This window comes from Puntigrus tetrazona, chromosome 14 (assembly GCF_018831695.1).
Source record: "Puntigrus tetrazona isolate hp1 chromosome 14, ASM1883169v1, whole genome shotgun sequence".
Taxonomy (NCBI): domain Eukaryota; kingdom Metazoa; phylum Chordata; class Actinopteri; order Cypriniformes; family Cyprinidae; genus Puntigrus; species Puntigrus tetrazona.
In genome coordinates, this window is record NC_056712.1 from 7,536,833 (window position 1) to 7,557,651 (window position 20,819).

A 20,819-nucleotide genomic window follows, 5' to 3' on the forward strand; every position below is an offset into this window, starting at 1 on the left:
GATGTACAGTGTGACACAAGCTATGCTACATAATGCACTGGCAAATCAGCACACCATCTGGCCTTAACCAGCTCTTACGGGTTTGGAACAACATGTAGGTGAGTAATTAATGACAGGATTTTAATTTTAGTGTGAACAGGAATTTATAAGGCGTAACGCAAATAAAAATTTGAAGGCTCTATGTTCCAATTCCAATATAAAACGACTAAAGTTTAAAACCCAAAGAGATATTTTTTTATAAAAGTTAAAAACACATCCACGTCTAAGGGCGTAAAATTTCCATCATACGCTTGAGGTATCTGGCCAATCACAAGTCAAATAAATCATAAGCTTTGTAAAAATCGACTTGTGGGGCTGAGAGGGCAATGCTCTTAAACCTTAAACCATGAAAACACCTTGCATTACACCAAATACACAAAATAACAACAGTGTGACCAGTTTTACTAATGTTAGTTTTACTAATAATATGAGTGATATTGAACTTTACTTTTCCTTATACTTTTTGCCCAGACATTGTTTTTTTCTCTCTCTCTTTCCTCTTTATGTCTTCCCATTATTCCTCTTCTAATCCTCCTGTATTTCCTCAGGTCAGGAATCTGAGTTACTGAATTACTCTGTCTGAGCTTTTGCCTTAATTATTTTATGATATTTTGATAACAAACCAGGATGATGGATAACCTGCTGAAAGTGTCTGTGCTGATTGTGTGTGTGTGTGTGTGTGTGTGTGTGTGTGTTGGTTTTGCTGTTTGATAAAGACTGTGATGATGAATGTATTTATTGAATAGTTGGCCAGACGACTAAATGAGTCAAAAGACAGTCAGATGTGAAGGAAAATTCAGATTCATGCACATGCTTGTCTCATGACAGACTGTTTGTCATCGTTACAGCAATACTGTAATCAGAATTTCCATGCAACAATTTTTATTTTTTTTTGTGAGAAAACAAGACGACATTTAAGAAATTAAATTTCCACGTGAAAAAAGCTGCTTCATTGACCCTCAGGTGAATATCCCTTTAAACAGGAAGGTAAAAACAAGTCAAATTTGACCCCAGAAGGTAAAAAAAGCTCACTGGCCTTAGGACGTGTACTTTTTTCTTCTTTATTTTCATGATAATTAAGCACGTTCTTCTAACTTTAATGATTTTAATGATCTTCATTGATTGACGTGTCTATCTGTTTATTTCTGTAGTTCTGTAATTAGCTTTAATGTGTTAGCTGAGACAATGTCAGTGGTGCAAAAGTAATTTTCTTAATGCTGTATTTATAATTATTTAATATGAAATGTGCCCTGGACAAGTTTTGTGAAACGTATATGCATGTTCTTTTGGATGCTTGTACAGTAAGCTGTAATGCGTTTATGGTCTTTTTTTTGTGCTTTACAGACATATTTGCTGTATCGACAGCTCTTTGTTCAATGAAAATAAAAACAGCATTCGGATTTGTAGTAATAGGTGAGTGAAAACTGCATTAATAGTTCTTTGCAAACTGTCCCTTTTATGTCATATTTCTCGAAAATTGTGAGATTCACCCAGTAACTGATATATTTATATATATTTATATAGTATATATATATATATATATATATATATATATATATATATATATATATATATAATCTTGATACTTCTCATGGCCACCAGATGGCATCAGAAGAAAATTATTTTGGTTACAGAAAACATTTGCCAATAAATTGCATTTACACCACTTTTTTGTGTTTATTTTTAGTTATACAGACTTAATACATGAGATCCCTATGGGCTGCTGGCAGATCTGAATCCAAACCGGACAGGTATGTACTTCAGCACACATCCAAGCCAGGGAATAGTAGTTTTAGCTTTGGAAATACCTGACAGAAGAGAGATTTTAGTTCTGTTTTTTTAAAGCAAATAACAACTTAAACTTTCTTACTTCTTACTTCTCCCACTGATCTGTCATATGGCTTCAGAAGACTTGGTTTGTAGAGTGTCTTTTAGACAGATGGTGTCGCATGGATGATTTTATATCATAAAGAGCTCTCTGCTAAATAAAAACACCATTCGGGAACAGCATAGAGTACAGATTCTTAAAAAAATAATACTAAAAAAATTTACTGGCCCTCAGGTCAATCTACAGTGAAGTGAATCTCATTTACGTCTACAGGTCTCATTTTACACCAGAAACAAAAAAAATGCTAAAACAAATCAAGCTTTAAAACATTTAACACCAATTTTCATGACTCTAATGCTTTCAGATGATTATTTATTCTCATTATTCTTAATGGTGATTGTCATTAGTGTAATTCTTATATTATTTTTTGTAGTAGTCAAAAAGTGGGCTTCTTTTTCTTCCTATATATTCTTCAGAATATCATCCAGGTCAAATTTAAAAAATTTTAGCAATATCCTGATACCTCAGTATTTTATTACTGGCCGCCAGAGGACATTAAAAGGAAAAAGAAAAGCCGTTTGCTACAATTAAATTACAATTAATTGCATGTATGTAATTAACATGTAATAACATGTGTATTTAATTAAATTTTTAATTTCTGTGGGCTGCTGACAGATAAATAAATGAACGAATACAAAGACAAGACAAAACAACAGCATATTAAATTCCTTCGATCTCTGTTACAACGGGTAAATGAACATGTATTTCTACTACCTTTTATTCCCATTAGTTACGATGGTAACTGTAGCACCAGTTATTGTGTTGGTGTTGACTGCCTTCCCATTTTCGATCTCTTGCAGCAGCACACAAGTTCTAGGCAGAAGCCCCACCCTGTTTGTCAGAGGGGCGTGTCCACCCATTGGCCCCTCCTCCATTGTTGCCACCGGTACTCTTGTCGCCGTTTTACACCCTCGTCCTCCGCAGAGCAGCTTGGCATAAGCCGACCGGAAGTCTCTATTGAGTGTGGCGTAAAGTACCGGGTTTAGGGCGGAGTTCGCGTATCCTAACCAAAGCACCACCGACTGCACCGTTCGCGCCGGGTCGTCTTCGTTGCGTATCCCCATTATCGTAAAAAATGTGAAATACGGGAACCAGCACACCACAAAAGCGCCGAGCACTACCGCAAGCGTCACCGTGGCTTTGTGCTCACGGAGGGCGAGCATCGTCGCTCCCGGTAAAGACGATGAACCCCGGCGCGTAGAAATGATCCGTTTCGCCTGTGCCCTCGCGATGCGAAAAACTCGGTGGTAGCTCCAGCACATGGCCGCCAGGGGGAGATAAAATGTCGCGAAGGCGTCGACCACCGCGTACGTCGGATTCAGCTCAAACCGGCAGTCTCTCGCAGGGTCGCCCTCACGAATATTTTGTACCCTCAAGTCTCGCGTATTCCAGCCTAGGTGGATGGGCAGAAATGAAACGCCCACCGAAACCAGCCAGATTGTTGCTAAAATCACACCAACCCGCCACGGAAGCACCAGCATTGGATAACGCAACGGGGCAGTGACCGCAAAGTAGCGGTCCAAGCTGATAGCAAAGAGGTTGAGGATGGAAGCGGTGCAAAGCATGACGTCCAGCGAGATGTAGATGTTGCAGAAGTGCGCCCCCAGTGGCCACTCGCCTGTAACTTGGTAAAGGGTGGAAAAGGGCAGCACGAGAGCGCCCAGTAAAAAGTCTGTAACCGCTAGCGAAACGATGAAGCAGTTGGTGACGTTACGTAGGCGCCTGGTTGCGTACACGGCCAGACAAACTAAAATATTTCCACTGACAGTGAGCAGGATGAGAACGGAAAGCGTCACAGCCAACGCTATCTGAGATGCCATTTTGTTTGCATTTGGGTTTTGCGTCCCTCTGTGGTTTTATCAGTAGATGAACACCAGGAATTCAAGTTGGTTTCCGTCTCGTTTTTCTGGCTCTGTTAATGTTCCTGTAGATCAGTAATGTTTTTATTGTTCAAGATGTTCGAAATGCGAAGAAATGGTTCGTAAATCAAAATGTGTGATTTTCTGATGCTTTTACTGGCAAATGAAGATTAGGAGTGCAGGCGTGTTTGTGTGTGTCTTATCCTATTTTCTGTTTTCGTGAATGTTCCTGTAGCTCAACAGTTGTGCGATGCACGTGGTTGTATGAGCGAAATGCATTCATGCAAATTTGCAGTGCGGTTTTTGTAGTTCGAGATGTTTAAAGGGCAATTTTTGCTAATTTAATCCAATATGCGATGCGGTTTTTGTAGTTCGAGATGTTCGAAATGCAATGCTGTGTTTGCGTTTGGCTTATTCACTGGCTTTTGCATTGTTCCTATGGATCAGCAACGCCAAGGTTGTGAATCTGATTCCAGGCAAAGCACATACTCGCATCTGTCGATGGTTTTGTCGGACAAGATGCATCACTTAATAGTTTTATCGGCAGACAAACACTTGAAACGTAGGTGTGTTTAATGCGTGTTATCTTATCTTCTGGTTATGTTCCTGCAGCTCAACAACGTTTGAACACATACTTGCATCTTCCAAATGCATCAATGCAAAATGCTAATTCTTTTGTTGGTCAAGATGGATGAGTGTTATTCTGTACAGTTTTATCGGTAAACAAACAATAGGAACGCATCTGTGTTTTTCTTATATTTTGCTTCATGGGAATGCTCCTGTAGCTCAAGGTCGTGCGTTTGGTTCCAGAGGATGCACATACCTGCATATCCCAAAATCATTAATGCAAAATCCAACGCAATTTTTGAAGGTCAAAAAAAGCATTTTCTATCTGTAGGGAAACACTTGGGTTTGTTTGTCTAGTTTTATCGTTTTTTCTGGCCATGTGAATATTCCTGTTGCTCAACAGTGCCAAGGCTGTTCGTTTGAGTCCAGGCAATGTGAATACCTGCATCTGCCAAATGTATCAATGCAAAATGCAGTGCAGTTTTTGTAGGTCAAGGTCTTTAGTAAGGTCTATTCCCAATGGTCTTCTTCCACACTGCAGGGTACGTCCACCTCCTTCTCTGATCCATCTGTTCATCCATCCACCTTCCGTTTGTTTATATTGTCGGTCCAGACTTGTGTTAGACTGAAGTGTGTCGTCCTCTGCTGGTCTTAGTCAAGTATTACATTTCCTCCTCCTGTTTAAAATAAAACAGACATGCATGCTAGATTACTTTTTTCAGTAACATCACGTAATATATGCCACTAATAACATCAACAGACGTATCTGAATTATGCTAAACTTGTGCTGACATTTGCAATTAACTGTTTTCATCTCTGTTTTTGTTTGAGAGAGAAAAGTGATGTATAAAACATCGTGTTTGTGGTCAGTACCTCAGTGTCACATAGCTGACTATTCAGTTTGATCTGATTATTGCGTGTGTATTTTACATCTAGAATATTATTTTATATGGATTAGAATTTTATTAAAGCCAAAGCCCACTGAGATGCTCCATCTCATTTTTATGGAAGCCCATTTCTGCCACGTAAAAAAAAGACATCAAAAAAGTAAAAACATAAAAAGCCAAAATTATGACTTTACAAGTCAAAATTGACGTAATGACTTTAGAAACACATTAGTATGGATTAGTCACAGCAAAGTGGTCTGTAATGAGAAACGGGTCATTCAGAAATAAGTTATTTTGTTTAAAACTAGACTAGGTTCAACACGCATCTTATTAGTAAAGCATATCCTGTTATTTACAGATAAGCAGAATAGTCCAGAATATGAATGAACTTTAAGTGTTTTCTTGGGGTAGAATGTGACAGCCTTAAACCTTAAGTCATACGAACACATGTTATTAAACCATAAACCACCAATACCAACAAACACATACACACACATGTGCACACACACACACACACACACACACACACACACACATATATATTTACTTTTATTTTACTTCATAATGTTGTGTTTTTATCTCATAATTATGACTTACATAATTATTTCAACTTTTTATCTCATTATTTTGACTTTATAAGTCATGAAATCTCATAATTATAACCTAAGTCGAAATTTAGACTTTTTAAGGCATGATTTTTTTTTTCTGTACACATAATAGGTTCCATATATTTCCATTGAAACTGTTAAAAAATTAGTATATAGACATATATATATATATATATATATATATATATATATATATATATATATATATATATATATATACACACACACACACATACATATATATATATATATATATATATATATATATATATATATATATATATATATATATATATATATATATATATATATATATATATAACCCCTAAAACAAAATAGGAATCAAGATTTCGTCTTTTTAACTTGTTCTCATTTTTGATCAGAAAGATTTTTTGAATATTAGCATATTATTATGATTTCTGAATAACGAATAATGCTGTAAATTCAGCTTTGCATCACAGGAATAAATCTTATTTTAAAATACACTATATTGCCAAAAGTATTCGCTCACCCATCCAAACAATCAGAATCAGGTGTTCCAATCACTTCTATGGCCACAGGTGTATAAAATCAAGCACCTAGGCATGCAGACTGTTTTTACAAACATTTGTGAAAGAATGGGTCGCTCTCAGGAGCTCAGTGAATCCCAGCGTGGAACTGTGATAGGATGCCACCTGTGCAGCAAATCTAGTCGTGAAATTTTCTCGCTCCTAAATATTCCAGTCAACTGTCAGCTGTATTACAAGAACGTGGAAGCGTTTGGGAACGACAACAACTCACCCACGGTAGTCACGTAAACTGACAATAACTTTCTGCAGATTCAATCGCTACAGACCTCCAAACTTCATGTGAACTTCAGATTAGCTCAAGAACAGTGCGCAGAGCGCTTCATGGAATGGGCTTCCATGGCTGAGCAGCTGCATCCACGTCGTACATCATCAAATTGTCGGATGCAGTGGTGTAAAGCATGCCTCCGCTGGGCAGTGGAGACACGTTCTCTGGAGGGCCAGTACTAAGTGTAAAGTTTGGTGGAGGGGGATTATGGTGTGGGGTTGTTTTTCAGGAGCTGGGCTTGGTCTCTTAGTTCCAGTGAAAGGAACTCTGAAAGCTTCAGCATACCAAGACATTTTGGACAGTTCCATGCTCCCAACTTTGTGGGAACAGTTTGGAGCTGGCCCCTTCCTCTTCCATCATGACTGTGGACCAGCGCACAAAGAAAGGTCCATAAAGACATGGATGACAGGGTCTGGTGTGAATGAACTCCTGATCTCAACACTAGAGAACATCTTTGGGATGAGTTATAGAGGAGACTGAGAGCCAGGTCGTCTCATCCAACATCAGTGTGTGACCTCACAAATGCGCTTCTGGAAGAATGGTCAAAAAATCCCCTAAACACACTCCTAAACCTTGGGGACAGCCTACCCAGAAGAGTTGAAGCTGTTATAGCTGCAAAAGGTGAACCAATGTCATATTGAACCCTATGGATTGGGAATGGGATGTCATTTAAGTTCATATGCGAGTCAAGGCAGGTCAGCGAATACTTATAGAATACAATATAGTGTCTATTCACTAACTGTTAAGTAATTTTGAATAATATTTCACAATATTTACTGTATTTTATCAGGTAGATGCAGCCTTTGTGAAACTTATGAACTTCTTTCACATACACTACAAACCCAATAAGCGTGACATTCAAAACCATATCAATAAGCAAAGAGACATTCTTCCACAACACATAACTCAAAAAGAACAACAAGCATGACAAGAGTAAAAACACTGAACAATGAGGCAGAATTGTGCATTAATTATTTATAGAGAGACGTTCACTGGGAAATAAACCTGCATTCAGCACTGTGTACACCATAAATACTTATAAGTAAAAGTTTGACATTCAAAAAAAGCTAGACCGTAATGATTTCTTATGTATAGAAGATTCTCACGGCGCTTTCTAATGATCGTCGTTTCAGCTGTAGTATTCTGCACACACGACTCTGCAGGTCTCTTAAGATGCACAAAGTGTGCTTGAGTGAAAATCTAAGATGAGGGGGATTGTGTTTTTGTTTGGCTGCGAGTTGATGGTAAAGACAATTGTAGAATAACGAAACGACTCCCACACAGCGCATTGTTGTGTGTGTGTGTGTGTGTGTGTGTGTGTGTGTGTGTACTGTGTAGGATGGTAAGTTGAAAGAGAACACAATTCTCTAACACTCATATTATTGTAGCACAACACACGCGAGACATTATGGTAAAAGCTGCATAATGTCACATCTGCACACATTAGCTTTGTTCAGTGTTCAAAGAAAACAGACGCTGTCTTTTTTTTGTCCTTTCGGAGTGAGATGAGACTTTACAAGCACTCGCTAACGGCACGTTCTCGGACATGCTGTGATTTTTCTCATGAAAAATAAATCTCCATACACATAGGCTTGACGTTTTTCCTAGCTAAAATGTCCTTATGTTCACTCCCTTGAGCTTCGTTCATGGTCTGTGTGTGTGTGTGTGTGTGTGTGTGTGTGTGTGTGTGTGGGGGGGGGTGTGTGTGTGTGTGTGTGTGTGTGTGTGTGTGTGAGAGAGAAATTAATATCCAGTGCTTTTGAAGAGCTCTGTCAACTGGGTCATTCCTATGCAGTATGTTTTCATGTCTACATATATAAAATCTTAGCGTATAATGCATGAAATATTAAACTCAACATTTCTTTAGATGGAAATCGTATTAGTTCATTTTCTTTTATCACAGTATAATAATGAAGGCAGTGTCGAGTGAATTTGAAATCATTCAGTGCTTTAATTAGACTGAATATTATTTCTGTCGTCTTCTGCTTTTTTTTTTAAACATGATGTGCTCTTGGGAATGTTGTTTTAATTGGTTACCAATTTTCAATTTACATGTGTTTTTCCTACATCTTCAATCTCACTTTCCCTTCTGTTTCTTATACTGGCATTTCTGTATTTTAATAAGCTTTACACTTTACAATAAGGTCTCATTTTTTTAATATTATCCAATGCATTAGTTCATGCATACATTAATGTTAGTAATGTTAAAGATAAAGCTGTTTGCAAAACATTTTCTCTGTATTTTGTCTCATTTTCCAGCAAAAATAGTGTTTAATAAAGATGCACTGAGGAGCAAAAAGTCTTGTTGTCTACAAAAAAATAAAAAATAAAACATTCTGTCAAAATGAAGTGATATTATGCTTAAAACAAAAGCAAATGTGTGCCAGTGGGATCCAATTTTGTTTATTTCAGACTTGTTTTTCTTACCTCAAGGACAGATATTTTCTTGTTTTAAGCAAAAACTGACTTGTTTTGTAAGAAAAGTCATGTTGCCTGTCCAATTCATTTGTGTTGATTTTTTACATGATTGTATTGGAAAACAAGGCAAACATACCGACGCACCCCATTTATTAATTTTACTTCATGTTAACTAAATGGAAGATTTATGTTTGAACTGTGTATAAAATGTCTGTCCGTTTGGATTACACAGTTTGTAACAACGTAATAATCTTGATGAATATTTGTCATATTTAAATGAAAATGGTTAGATTTATGTAATTTCCGTAATAAAATGAATGCTTTGAATAAAAAAAGCTGTATATATTTATCATCAGTAAAAATTTGTTTTAATCTCATTTCTCAAAGAACTGATTTATGCTACTTTTGCATCGATCTAAATACATGCATTTTGAAAACGTTTATTCCAATAAAATCCAAATCGATGCTAATGTGAAATAATACATCATGCCATGAGTTTCTGTATGCAGAAATCCGACCCGTTTCATTTATATGACTCACAAATATGACAAACATCACTTTTTTTTATTTAGTGTAGCAATTATAGAGCAGTATATGCCTTTTGTCTGTATTTTAATATTCTCATTTAAGTGCTCCGTCTCAAATGTTTCTCCTAAAAGACCCTTCAAGAAACAAATACAGAACCGAAGGAGTCAACAGTTAGAATACAGAGGTATGAAATCGGCGAGGAGAGCAGCTCAGATCAGAAATAATTGAGTTCATACTGAGATCTCCGCACAGTTTGAGACATCATTGAAATTCTTCTGAAACTCTAGAGGAGGCGCGTGTCTTTTCTGGAGCAAAAATCTCCAATGAATTTAATTGCTTTCTAAAAGAAAGATCGAGATATTGACTGAGATATTCGGTCTCTTTTGTGATTTGTCTTTTATGTGGGTCTCTGTTCTTCTGTCCTGCTCGTTCTCATTATTTCTCTGAGAGGTTCACAATGTTCTTTCTCGTGAAAGGAGATCTAATTTAATGATTTAGAAACATATGGAGTGCATCTTTTTTTACATAATGGCAAACTTTAACTCTTTGTTTGCTATCTCTTAGGACCACCTGTCTATCTGTGAGTTGACTGCAGCTCATTGAGATGCGTATTTCTCCTGTGTTGTTGCTTGAAACCATCTCCATAACCGCATGTTAAACTTTAAACAGATTCTGAAATATTGAACATTTCCTTCTGCAATTACTGCTGTGACAGCTCGGCACATCTGCCTTCTGACTAACCCTCTTCATTTAACATCATTTTCAATATTTTTTGTATTTTTTTCTTCTTCTTCGCAAGCAATTAAAACGTTTACGTTTTCTTAAGAAAGTGTGAGTCGTCGCTAGAATCAAAGTGTTTTGAATGATATGGTTTTATATGGTTGCTAGGGTGTTTGATTGGTTGCTAGGTGTTTGCTTTTCTGAATCTCTGAATTTTCATGCCCCCCCCCCTTTTATTTCTACAAAAGCAATTAAAAGATGCAATTAAAATGAATACATTTTTTGATGAAAGGGCTAATCTGGGGTTAAAATTCAGCCCAATGCCCCATACGTGTTTTGCTGGGGTTAGGCAATTGAAATGAATGCATTATTTATTAATAATTATGACTTCTTAATAAAAAAAGAGGATGAAAACGAATAATAATGCATAATTTTGAATGTACTGCAAACGCATTTATTATTAATATTCCATTATATTTCAAACTCTTAATTTTTTAATCAGACCTAATCCCCTAATGAAAAGCGGCTTTAATTTTTGAATAGTTTTACTGTAGTGTTAGTAAGTATATTATGTCCATTACCATGCTTTTAGTTTCTATAACTACTGCATCAAAAACAATAAACATCCATCGTGTATATAATAAAATATCTTAAACACGACAACTTTATACTCTATAATACAGACTTGAATTTGATTTAAGAAGTCTATAATAGTAGTGACATTATTAATAAATATCATAATGCCATATTTCTGCAGTGTTAATAACTGCATGGTAGGGCCGGTGCTGAGTGGATTCAAATGCTTGCATTATCCGTAGGCTACAGTTTACCCCAACACTTCAGATTACACGGTTGGAGCTGTCTAATGTGGTTTTAGCTCGCTTCACCACAGAGACTTCACTGTTTACATAAATATAATGTTAATATAATGTAAGGGCAGACGCTTCTCCGGTCCAGCTGTGCTCCCACCATTTAATCAGGCAACAGTGTATCATCGCTTGGCTTTTAGTGTTTGTTTCTCATGCAAGCCAGTGCCGTTTAAAAATACCTGCAACTGTAGTTTAAAGAAAGACATTATCTCTTTTACATTTTGGATAGATATGATTTTGATCTAGATAGCAGATGTTGCATGGCTGAATCTTTCAGGTGCACGTAAGAAGTCCACCTTTATCCTGGCGAACCTGCTGCAGATTATTGGAGGCAGTTTGGGTTTGGTGAATTTCACTCAAAAAGACTGAAACAAATAGCTTGATGTCACAAGATTGCGCCACTGTTTGTGCTGGTCAGTCAGGGGTGAGTTTCCAGACGTAACTTGCTGATTGACCATCGTAGTGCGATGCATTGTTTTAGAAACTAACTAGCTAGTTATACGATGATCGCATCTCCTTCGTTTGAACCACATTAGTTCAACAACATAGGGCCATTTTCAACGACGTCACATGCATACGGTGGAGGAATAACTCATGCTATTTAGCCATTTATGTACATGCGCACTTTTCAAAAACTAAAATACATAATTAAAATGCATTTTATATTGATATAGAATGGAAGATGCGGATAGTAACGCGTGTTAGCTTGCTTCTTGCGGCCAAGAGCACATCTATTGAAGCCTATACATCTTTCTGACAAAAAAACTATGCTTCTAACCACAGGTTTAAAGCTGTAGTCCCAGCCACGTACGCTTGTGGCGTTGATTGCTAACGTTCATTCGAACTTTCGGGAAATGCAGCATCGGCGAACTAAGCTGGTAACGGCAGGATTTGCGACCGTAGTTGGCTAACGATGCTTTTGGAGAACGCGTCCCTGGCTTGGTCGGCGTTTACGGCCGTCGTGTATCTAGCACGTGGCTTCTGTTTTGTTTTGTCATGTCTTGTCCCCTCCCCCTCGGTTTATTCAACTGGTTAATTTGCCTCACCTGCAACTGCTTGTTATCCTGCTCATTGGTTGCCCTACTTATTCCACTTGTTTGTGTAGTTCTGTGCCAGATTGTTGTTTGCTGTTTAGCTCTCGGCATTAGGTTGTTTTTCTTGTCAGTTTGTCCAGTTTTGGTTTTCCCTGTTGGCTTCTCTGTCTACTCCTCTCCAGGCTTCATCTATCTGAGTCTTGCCGCTTGCTCGCCTGGGATTCTGAGGTTCCTTCTCCAGGCCTGGTTCTGTCAGATTTGACATCTCAATCTCCTTCCTACCTGATTCTGGCTTTCTAAGCTTATACTCCTTCTTGTTCATCTTATTCATCAAGCAGACTTCATCTGGTTACCACTGCTTCTCTACTTGGTTTTGCCCATTTGACTTTTCTGTGACTTTTTTTACCTGGCTGAGGACTAATTTGCCCGTAAAGCTACAGATAGATCTAATCCTCATGTGTCAGTGTGACTGAATGAGCTCTACATTTCCCTTCGTGATCTATTCCTTCAGAATAACATAACAATTGCGTTTTAATGTGTACTTAAAGATTTGAAAACAAAGTACATTCACATTTTACTTTCAAGCTGCGGAAATACAAACTGGAAAACAAAGACAACGAGAGCAGCATAAAAAGGGGCGGGGCTACATATGATCTATCCATTGCGCTTTGAAGGAGTCATAAACTGCCCCAGCCTTTTTTTATTAGTTATTAGTGGTTAATCAGTGGTGACTTTGGCAGAAATGTACAGTAAAGACCATGCAATTAGTTATGAATCGCATGTAATCAAAAAGACGGTGAACGCTATTAACTGCAAGGATTTTAGTTTGCGATTAAACATTGCGATAAGGCAGAAGTAGTTTTTTTAAAATACGTTGTTCCAGGGTTAAGTTTACGACCCCTTTACTATCAGTGTGTAATATGTGGGCTTGTGTTGGGGTTCCGGTCATCGTCCTGACGGCCAATCAGTGTAGGTCTAATTTTACTTTCCTTCTTATATTAATTAATCTGGTTGCTAGGTGTTTGCTTTTTTGTTTCTTTTTACATTTTTGCAGTTAAAAGATGCAAACTTCAGCACATCGCGTTTTATGCGGCGTTTTCCTGTTCGAATTAGTTTAAATTTTCTCATGCATCAGATAAAAATGTCTGAGCACTTACAGAAAAGTAACGTGCATCTCCTCAAAAACAAATTAAAGCATCGTAAAAATAACAGCAGCGCTAGCAAACCTATGCAAAGTTGTCACTTGAGGTAAGTCTCTATAATACATTTTTGAACTTTTTTTTTTTTTTTCATTTTTAATGATCTTGCTTGTAAATGATGACAGGTGGTGTTTTGGCTGGTGTTTTGGCTGTTTCATATTGCTGCGCATCTAAGTGGCCGCTCCGCTCCGTTCATTGATTGGATTGTAAACACATTTGTCAGCGTTCGTCCCTGTTCCTCAGGCTGTCAGGACGTCTGCGAGGAATATAGCCCGGCCGTCTTTTGATTGCCTCTGACAAGCATGGTCGTCATGGGTGTTGGGTTGCTAGGATACCACGTCCTTTTAAACGCTGAGATGATTTGTTTGTTATTTTTGAAGTAACTGAAGAGGTACGACGCAAAGACACGTGTTTCATCTTAGGATTCCTTTGACGCACATAAATAAATAGCCTGCATTGATCTCCCTCTCCCTCTCTCTCTCTCTCTCTCTCAAATCAAACAGATTCACTTCTTGAAACGTCTTCTGCAGATATCCGGCTCTCACGAACGCAGCGGGAAATGCATGACGAGACACAAAAGCTCAGGCTCACAAGAGATCAGGTCTTTCCAGACAGATCAACAGTCACAAACTTCTAACGAGCCTAAAATGTGGTAAATCTCAGCAAGTGCACGCAGGACGTCTATCTACTGATTCCTTCAAGAGCAAAGTTTCATAAAATTCTCGATGCATGAATCTTGATGCATTTACATTTTTTTGACTTCCTTTAAAAATATCATTAATGCAGCTGTCAGCATTCATCAGCAGTGTTTTAATGTGTTATTCTAGTGTGCATTGTCAAATTCAAACAATGTTGAGCACCTAGTTTTAGCGTTTTATTGAGATATCACATGTGACATGCAGTGGTGCAGTAGCAGCGTAACTTACCTTGGTCGACCTTCATTCTTCTGTTACTCTTGCCCTTCTGTCTCTTTCTCTCTCTCTCTCTCTCTAGACACACACATACACACAACTCAACACTCTTCTTCAGTCAGCCAATCAGATTGCAAATACCTCCCTCTCTCCCGCTCACTCCTGCTTTTGTAATGTATAACAGGTTGAATGTAAGAGGAACGAACCTTGACTCTGTTTGTGTATTGATTGAATTTTAAAAGCTGTGATTTTTTTTAATTAACTACAGAGGCGCTATTGACAGACATCTTTTAATTAAAACATCTTTTTAATTAAGTTGAGGATAAATGTTTTTAAATAAAGCTAACCCAAACACTCCCTCTACAAAAAAGGCGGATTTTTAGAATTAAGTAGATCATTTAAAATTAAATATGCGTTGTATTATTATTTTTTGTTAAAATACTTTTTGAATGTCTATTTAAAAAATTTAAAAACGGTTACTTTAATATAAACTAAATAAAAACTATTTTATATTTAACAAAACAAATACTAGAAATTACAAACAATAAATAAGTAAATCCTAAAACATAAAGCTATAATTATAAAAATGCAAAAACATTAAATTAACAAAAAATAAAATTAAATCTAAATAAAAATGTTAACTAAAATGATGACAATATGTAAGTAATACTAAAACGGTACGGTCAATTATGAAATGTAGATTTTTTTTTTCTTCTTTTCCATCCTGTATTTTTTTTTTTCTCCTTCTTTAATCCTGATTCAAAAATTCTTCTGTCACATGGTTAAGCAACTCTTCGTGACATCTGTCAAATACAGAACATGAACGGCTCTTCTGAACATTCATGAGTAAGACAGAGGTTATTACACTCTGGGTAATTTTGTTTTACAGAGTGTTGATTAGCTCCTCAAATGTATTAAAACAGATCTAGAGCATATTGAAATGCAAACACGGCTATACAGATATTGAAATAAATTGCACTCTGTTGTAAAAATTCCCCTTTTGAAAGGTCTTTTAATAAGCTCCTTGATATTTTTTCTGAAGGTCAGAGTCTGCTGAAGGTTATTCAAACGACTGAACTTCAAGCGAATATACATTTTTTCACATTGGTTATGTTGCTGCCTTGTTACACTGCTTAAATTACTTTAACCCACATTAGTCTACACTCAATACACCATAACTGTATAGCTAAAAACAGTTTTTTTTAATTTATTACAAAATAAAAAAAAATTATGATTTCATTGCATAAGTATTCATACCCGTACCTTGGACAGTTGAAAGTTAGCTCAGGAGCATTTATATAGCCTATAATCGAAGGAATACCTCCATGACGCGTCCCTGTTCTTTGCATTGTCTTCAAAAATGTATGTATGAATGTAACATACAGATGAAAAAAAACTGCTTGAGTAACAGACACAGGTTTGAGCCAAGCCACACATGGAAGATGGAAAACAGGGCTCTTCCTTGGTCTAGTCTCCTGGCTAATAGGGAAGAGCTTTGGTTACCGTGGTGACCATGAACCTGATGGTCACTCTTGTTCAGCTCCATGATCATATGTGGAGAGAGAAGAAATCTACTGAAGGACAAGCATCACTGCAACACTTCATCAACTTGGGCTTTATGGCGGTGTGGTAAGACCCGATCCTCTCCTCAGTTAAGACACCTAAAACAGCACCTAAAGGACCCTCAGACTCTGAGAAACAAGATTCTCCGTTCTGATTAACCTCGATTCTAAGCATCATGTTTGAAGGAAACCAGCTTCGCTAATTACCAGCAGAGTACCATCCCAAAAGTGAAGCGTGCTGGAGTCAGCCTCATGCTGTGGGGCTATTTTTCAGAGGTAGGGACTCATCGGAGAAGAAGCAGAATGGAGTATGGAGTGTAGACAGATGCGGAAAAAAAATAATTTAAAGCAGTTTAACATAAGGCAGCTACATGACGAAGAAAAAAGGGGTATGAATACTTTTGCAAGACGCTGTATATACGAACACAGATGCACACAAACCTGGGTAGTAACTAATGATGTGTTTTGGTGCTCCTTTCTGGAAAAGTCTACCGCTTATATACACTCAAAGTCTTTTAAAACTTTGACACGGAGTTTGACCACTGGATTTACAAAAATCAGTAGTGTCTAGTATTTAAGAAGTGTCTCAAAATAGCATCCACTACTGATTAATTTATTGTCGTTAATATTACTGACATTTTTATATGCATTATTAAATACAACAAAAAGTTGTATTTTTGTATCAAACCACTTTTGTCTTTCAAACACATTAAAATGCATCAAAATCAAACTTTTCTTCTTCATCTGATTCTTTTTAATGAATATATTTTCTTGAAACGGCTCTGACGTTTTAAAATAAATATTGCGCTTATAATAATGTTCACAGCTCTCTGTCACTGGTAAACATGCAGGTAAATATTTATTTATCTTAAGATGATTTATTTTCATTTAAAATTTTTATGAATTAGCAGTTTTCATGAAGGGGGGCCAGTTTGGGAGACCTGATGAAATGTAATGTTTAATGCATTTAATTTCGTTAATTACAACTGATAGAATGATCTTTGTATTTTCATATCAAAATAATTGTTAATCAATGTGATAAAAAGTAATCTGAAAGTAGTTGATTATATTTCCTTAATTTATATATGGCTGTTTATTGTCGCTCAATGTGCAATTATAATAAATTCAGCTGCACATCTTATACTCAAATCAATATTCTTGCAACAGACAGACCGTAAAATAGAGTTTGAAATATTTATTTGGTGCTTTATAATTAACTATTGATTGTTATCCATGCAATTTACAGCAAAGCTGCCTTGACTTCTCTAATCCTGTATTTTAATGTCTTGTTCAGGGGTGACATAATGGATTAGACCTGCAGCCCAGTGCTTTAACCGTCACGCTCTTGGCAGCATTTCAGTTGCAGCGCAACTTTAAAACGTATACACATTAAATAAATAAAAATTTCAAGTTGACTCAAAAAAAACATAAAATAAAAATGCAGTGGGGTAACAAGTTATTTCAAGTTTTTTTTTTTTTTTTTTTCTGGGCAGTGTCCACAGCTCATTAGTTCACTAGTGAAAATAAGTCAAATATTACAACATATAATCATATTTTACTAAACCTGTTAGTCTTCCGTATTTAATGTATGTTTAAATGAATCATTCTACCGCAGCCAGTGTGTAATTGAACAAATAATAATTTATAAGTTCATTTAAAAACTTGCATGTAGTGTGTTGATCTTCTATTAAAAAAAAAGGAATTAAATTTACTTTTGAGTTAAGTTGTTAGGCCTAGCTGTAACCTTATAATGTAAAAGAGATGTAAAATATGGTTTTGAGCATAAACTGAGGTTTTTATCGCTTAGAAAATTGAAACTAACTGAACGAATGTAAAAAAAGCAACTTTTTTAAAAACTATTTGAAAAAAAAACTTTATTTTTTCCCCCTGCTGTACCAAAACTGTTAAAATGTAACTGCGACTAATAAATGCACTTCTTTGACAAGAAAAAAAGAGACAAAAGCAGCATGGCCAAGTCGAGCTCTGCGTATAAAAAAAACAATATTCAAAAACATAAATATTTTTAACCCATAGATACGTGTGCTATCAGGGAACGTATTAAACAAAAATTGACATATTGACAGAAAAACACAGACATTTTTGTAGATTTGTTGAAAAAAGAAAAACTGAAATATCACATGGTCCTAAGTATTCAGACCCATGGCTCAGTGTTTAGTAGAAGCAAGGGCTCTGGCTGTCACAGAGTTGTTGTGAAGCCACTCCTTCATTATTTTAGCTTAGGGTCATTGTCTTGTTAGAAGGTAAGGCCAAAAAGTTCTGCCTTGGTCTCATCAGACCAAAGAATCTTCTTTCTCACCGTCTTGGATTCCTCCAGGTGTTTTTTTTAGCTCTATTTGGGCTTTCATGTGTCTTGCACTGAGGAGAGGCTTCCGTCTTGCCACTCTGCCATAAAGCCCCGACTGGTGGTGGGCTGCAGTGATGGTTGACTTTCTACAACTTTCTCCCATCTCCCGACTGCATCTCTGGAGCTCAGCCACACTGATCTTTGGGTTCATCTTTACCTCTCTAACCAAGGCTGTTCTCCCCCGATAGCTCAGACGGCCAGCCAGAAGGGTTCTGGTCGTCCCAAAAGTCTTCCATTTAAGGATTATAGAGGCCACTGTGCTCTTAGGAACCTTAAGTGCAACACAATTCTGTCTCTGAGCTCTTCAGGCAGTTCCTTTGACCTCATTCTCATTTGCTTTGACGGGCACTTTGAGCTGTCTTATAGGTCTTATATAGACAGGTGTGTGGCTTTCCTTATCAAGTCCAGTCGGTATAATCAAACACAGCTGGACTCATATGAAGGTGTAGAACCATCTCAAAGATATAATATAATTATTAAAAAATATTGTTTACATTTATTTAAATCATTTAAATGAATCAGTTGTTTGGACCTCTTAAAATCAAAACGAGTGCTGCACTATAGGCTGTATAGAGAGGTGCTTTGCACATCTACAAAAGGCTGCATTTATTTCTGTGGGACTCTGTCCTGTTTTTCTGCAAGGCTCACAGGTAGAAAACATAAAGCGAAGCATTTGACGACCTCCAGCTGTTTTTAGCATTGAACATGCAGCGTTCGCTTATATAAATGCTGGTATTCTTTGATGATTCTCCATATAAGCGGTTTCTAGGGTGTTCTGGATGGTTTCTAGGTGATTGCTTTCTGGTTCAAGTGAAAAATATTCACCCTCAAGTCTCTTTAATACTCTTTTCTTCAAATATAACTCCCTCAGTGTACATCTATGGGATTTTTTAGATCAAATTCATGTCTACTCAATACGCTGCATGATTAAGACGTTTCATCTCTAAGTGAGTGTTTGCAGTGCCCTCTATTGCTTCACAGTATGTATTGCGCCTGAAGGTTGACGTTGTTTTGTTGGTTTATGACTGCAGAACAGCTTGTTTGTGTGTCTGTATAAACCTGCTCGCGTTAAGCCTCTCAGAAGCATAAATCGAACATCTTCAGAGAACCTCTGCTTTGTCTCGTCCCACGCCAGATGTTTCCTCCAGTGTCACAGATTCATAAATGATGATTTACGTGGGCCATCACACACCCTAATAGATCAGAGCGGAGTGTGAGACCCAAAACATGCATGAGCGCAAGATCAATAAAAGCCATTGAAACACGCTTTAGTCATCGTGCTGAAGTTCTGCTGTCGGCCGGTTAAGGCCAAAAGAGGAAGAGGAAGAAGCAGACAGGAGGAGGAGCGCTAATTTCTCTGGTTCTTTTTCACACCCTCACCCAAAAGTTGTCAGTGTAGGGCATAAGAACGGAACTGAGATACTCCAACAGAGAAAATACAGAAAGAGAGCCATAGGAGAGCGTTTTATAGTCCAACCAATGGCTCCTTGGACAAAAACCGTCTCTGAAAGATATGGAGTTGGTGAGTTTTGCTGTTTTGTGTGTGTGTGTGTGAAAGTGATTCACCTGTGCATGTTGAAGGTTCTTTGTGAAGTCGTGTGTGTTTGTATTCTTAGCGGCCTTCGCAGCAGACGTACAAAGTTGTTTGATTCAGTTCCTATATCTCAGGATGTGGGCAGAGACAGATCAGTCAAGCGAACCAACAGCCACTGGACTAAACAGATTGCGTCGTTTAATCATTTTGCTCTTGTTTCGCTCTGAAAATCTGCAGATTTAAATTTTGTGCAAAGTCGATAAAGTGCAACAACAACAGCTTATTGCTTAGAGTTTGAAATGCATTGTAAAAATGTGCTCGTTTTGGTTTATTACAGTTAAAAATATCATTTAATGCAACTAAATCAAACCAAAATAACTACGTGAGAACCTTGGGCATTTTCACTTTTTGTGATCGGCTTCTTTAGTCTGTTTGCTGAATGAAGGTGGTTTAAGGCAACATTTGGTAACGCAAGAGCAGCTCTTAATTTTTAGAGGAGACCTGCTTGAAATAAATACACTAGCAGTATATCTTTATCATCTTGATTGTTCTTTCTAGACGGTAGTAAGATGTCAGATGTTTTTTCCTGAGGAAGGAGACTAGGAATCGCTCGTATTTGTTCAGGATACCGAAGTCTGCAAGCAAAGGTTTAGCACATATCTCCGTATGAAATAAATATTTCTCATCAATTGATCTGAGCTGCTATTTTCAATCATTTTATAGATCTATACTCTTACAGGACTGCTGTAGGACTCATTTTTATTACTGTTAACTAAACATTAACTGAAATAAAACATTATTTTATTTCAGTTAGCAACATTTCTTATTTTCTTTCAGTTTGTGTAAAACAAACCCAACAACAATTAAAACGGAAATAAAAGTGAAAATAATAATACAAATTTCTGCAACTTAAGCTTGTTTTATTTTAGATGCAAAGTAACGTCTCTTTTTTTAAGCTGATAATTGTTAACAAAAACCATACAGATATGGCAAAAAA

At 37.0% G+C, this 20,819-nt stretch overlaps 2 protein-coding genes and 1 long non-coding RNA gene across 5 annotated transcripts in view; 2 read left to right on the top strand and 1 right to left on the bottom strand.

Annotated features, from left to right (window-relative positions):
* Positions 1-2,258, top strand: part of LOC122357373 — a 3,909-nt gene extending 1,651 nt beyond the window's left edge. The window contains exons 2-4 of one of the 2 annotated variants that reach the window (XR_006252463.1): positions 10-98; positions 1,384-1,452; positions 1,727-2,258. This is a non-coding gene — a long non-coding RNA (uncharacterized LOC122357373). The remainder of the gene's footprint in view (positions 1-9; positions 99-1,383; positions 1,453-1,726) is intronic. The other variant, XR_006252464.1, reaches the window with a different exon arrangement.
* A 123-nt stretch (positions 2,259-2,381) lies between these two features.
* Positions 2,382-14,745, bottom strand: hrh2a (histamine receptor H2a). Its single transcript, XM_043256731.1, has 2 exons — positions 14,377-14,745; positions 2,382-5,030 (listed from the first exon to the last, which is right to left on the bottom strand). The coding sequence occupies exon 2, from the start codon at positions 3,745-3,747 to the stop codon at positions 2,638-2,640; it is 1,110 nt and encodes a 369-aa protein (XP_043112666.1). The 5' UTR covers positions 3,748-5,030; positions 14,377-14,745; the 3' UTR covers positions 2,382-2,637.
* Positions 14,746-19,653: 4,908 nt separating this feature from the next.
* The window catches only part of LOC122357771 (dedicator of cytokinesis protein 2-like), a 92,969-nt gene continuing 91,803 nt past the window's right edge, over positions 19,654-20,819 (top strand). For both annotated transcript variants that reach the window (XM_043257328.1, XM_043257329.1), the window contains exon 1: positions 19,654-19,810. In XM_043257328.1, the coding sequence (XP_043113263.1) occupies positions 19,768-19,810 (43 nt within the window). In that variant the 5' untranslated portion in view covers positions 19,654-19,767. The remainder of the gene's footprint in view (positions 19,811-20,819) is intronic.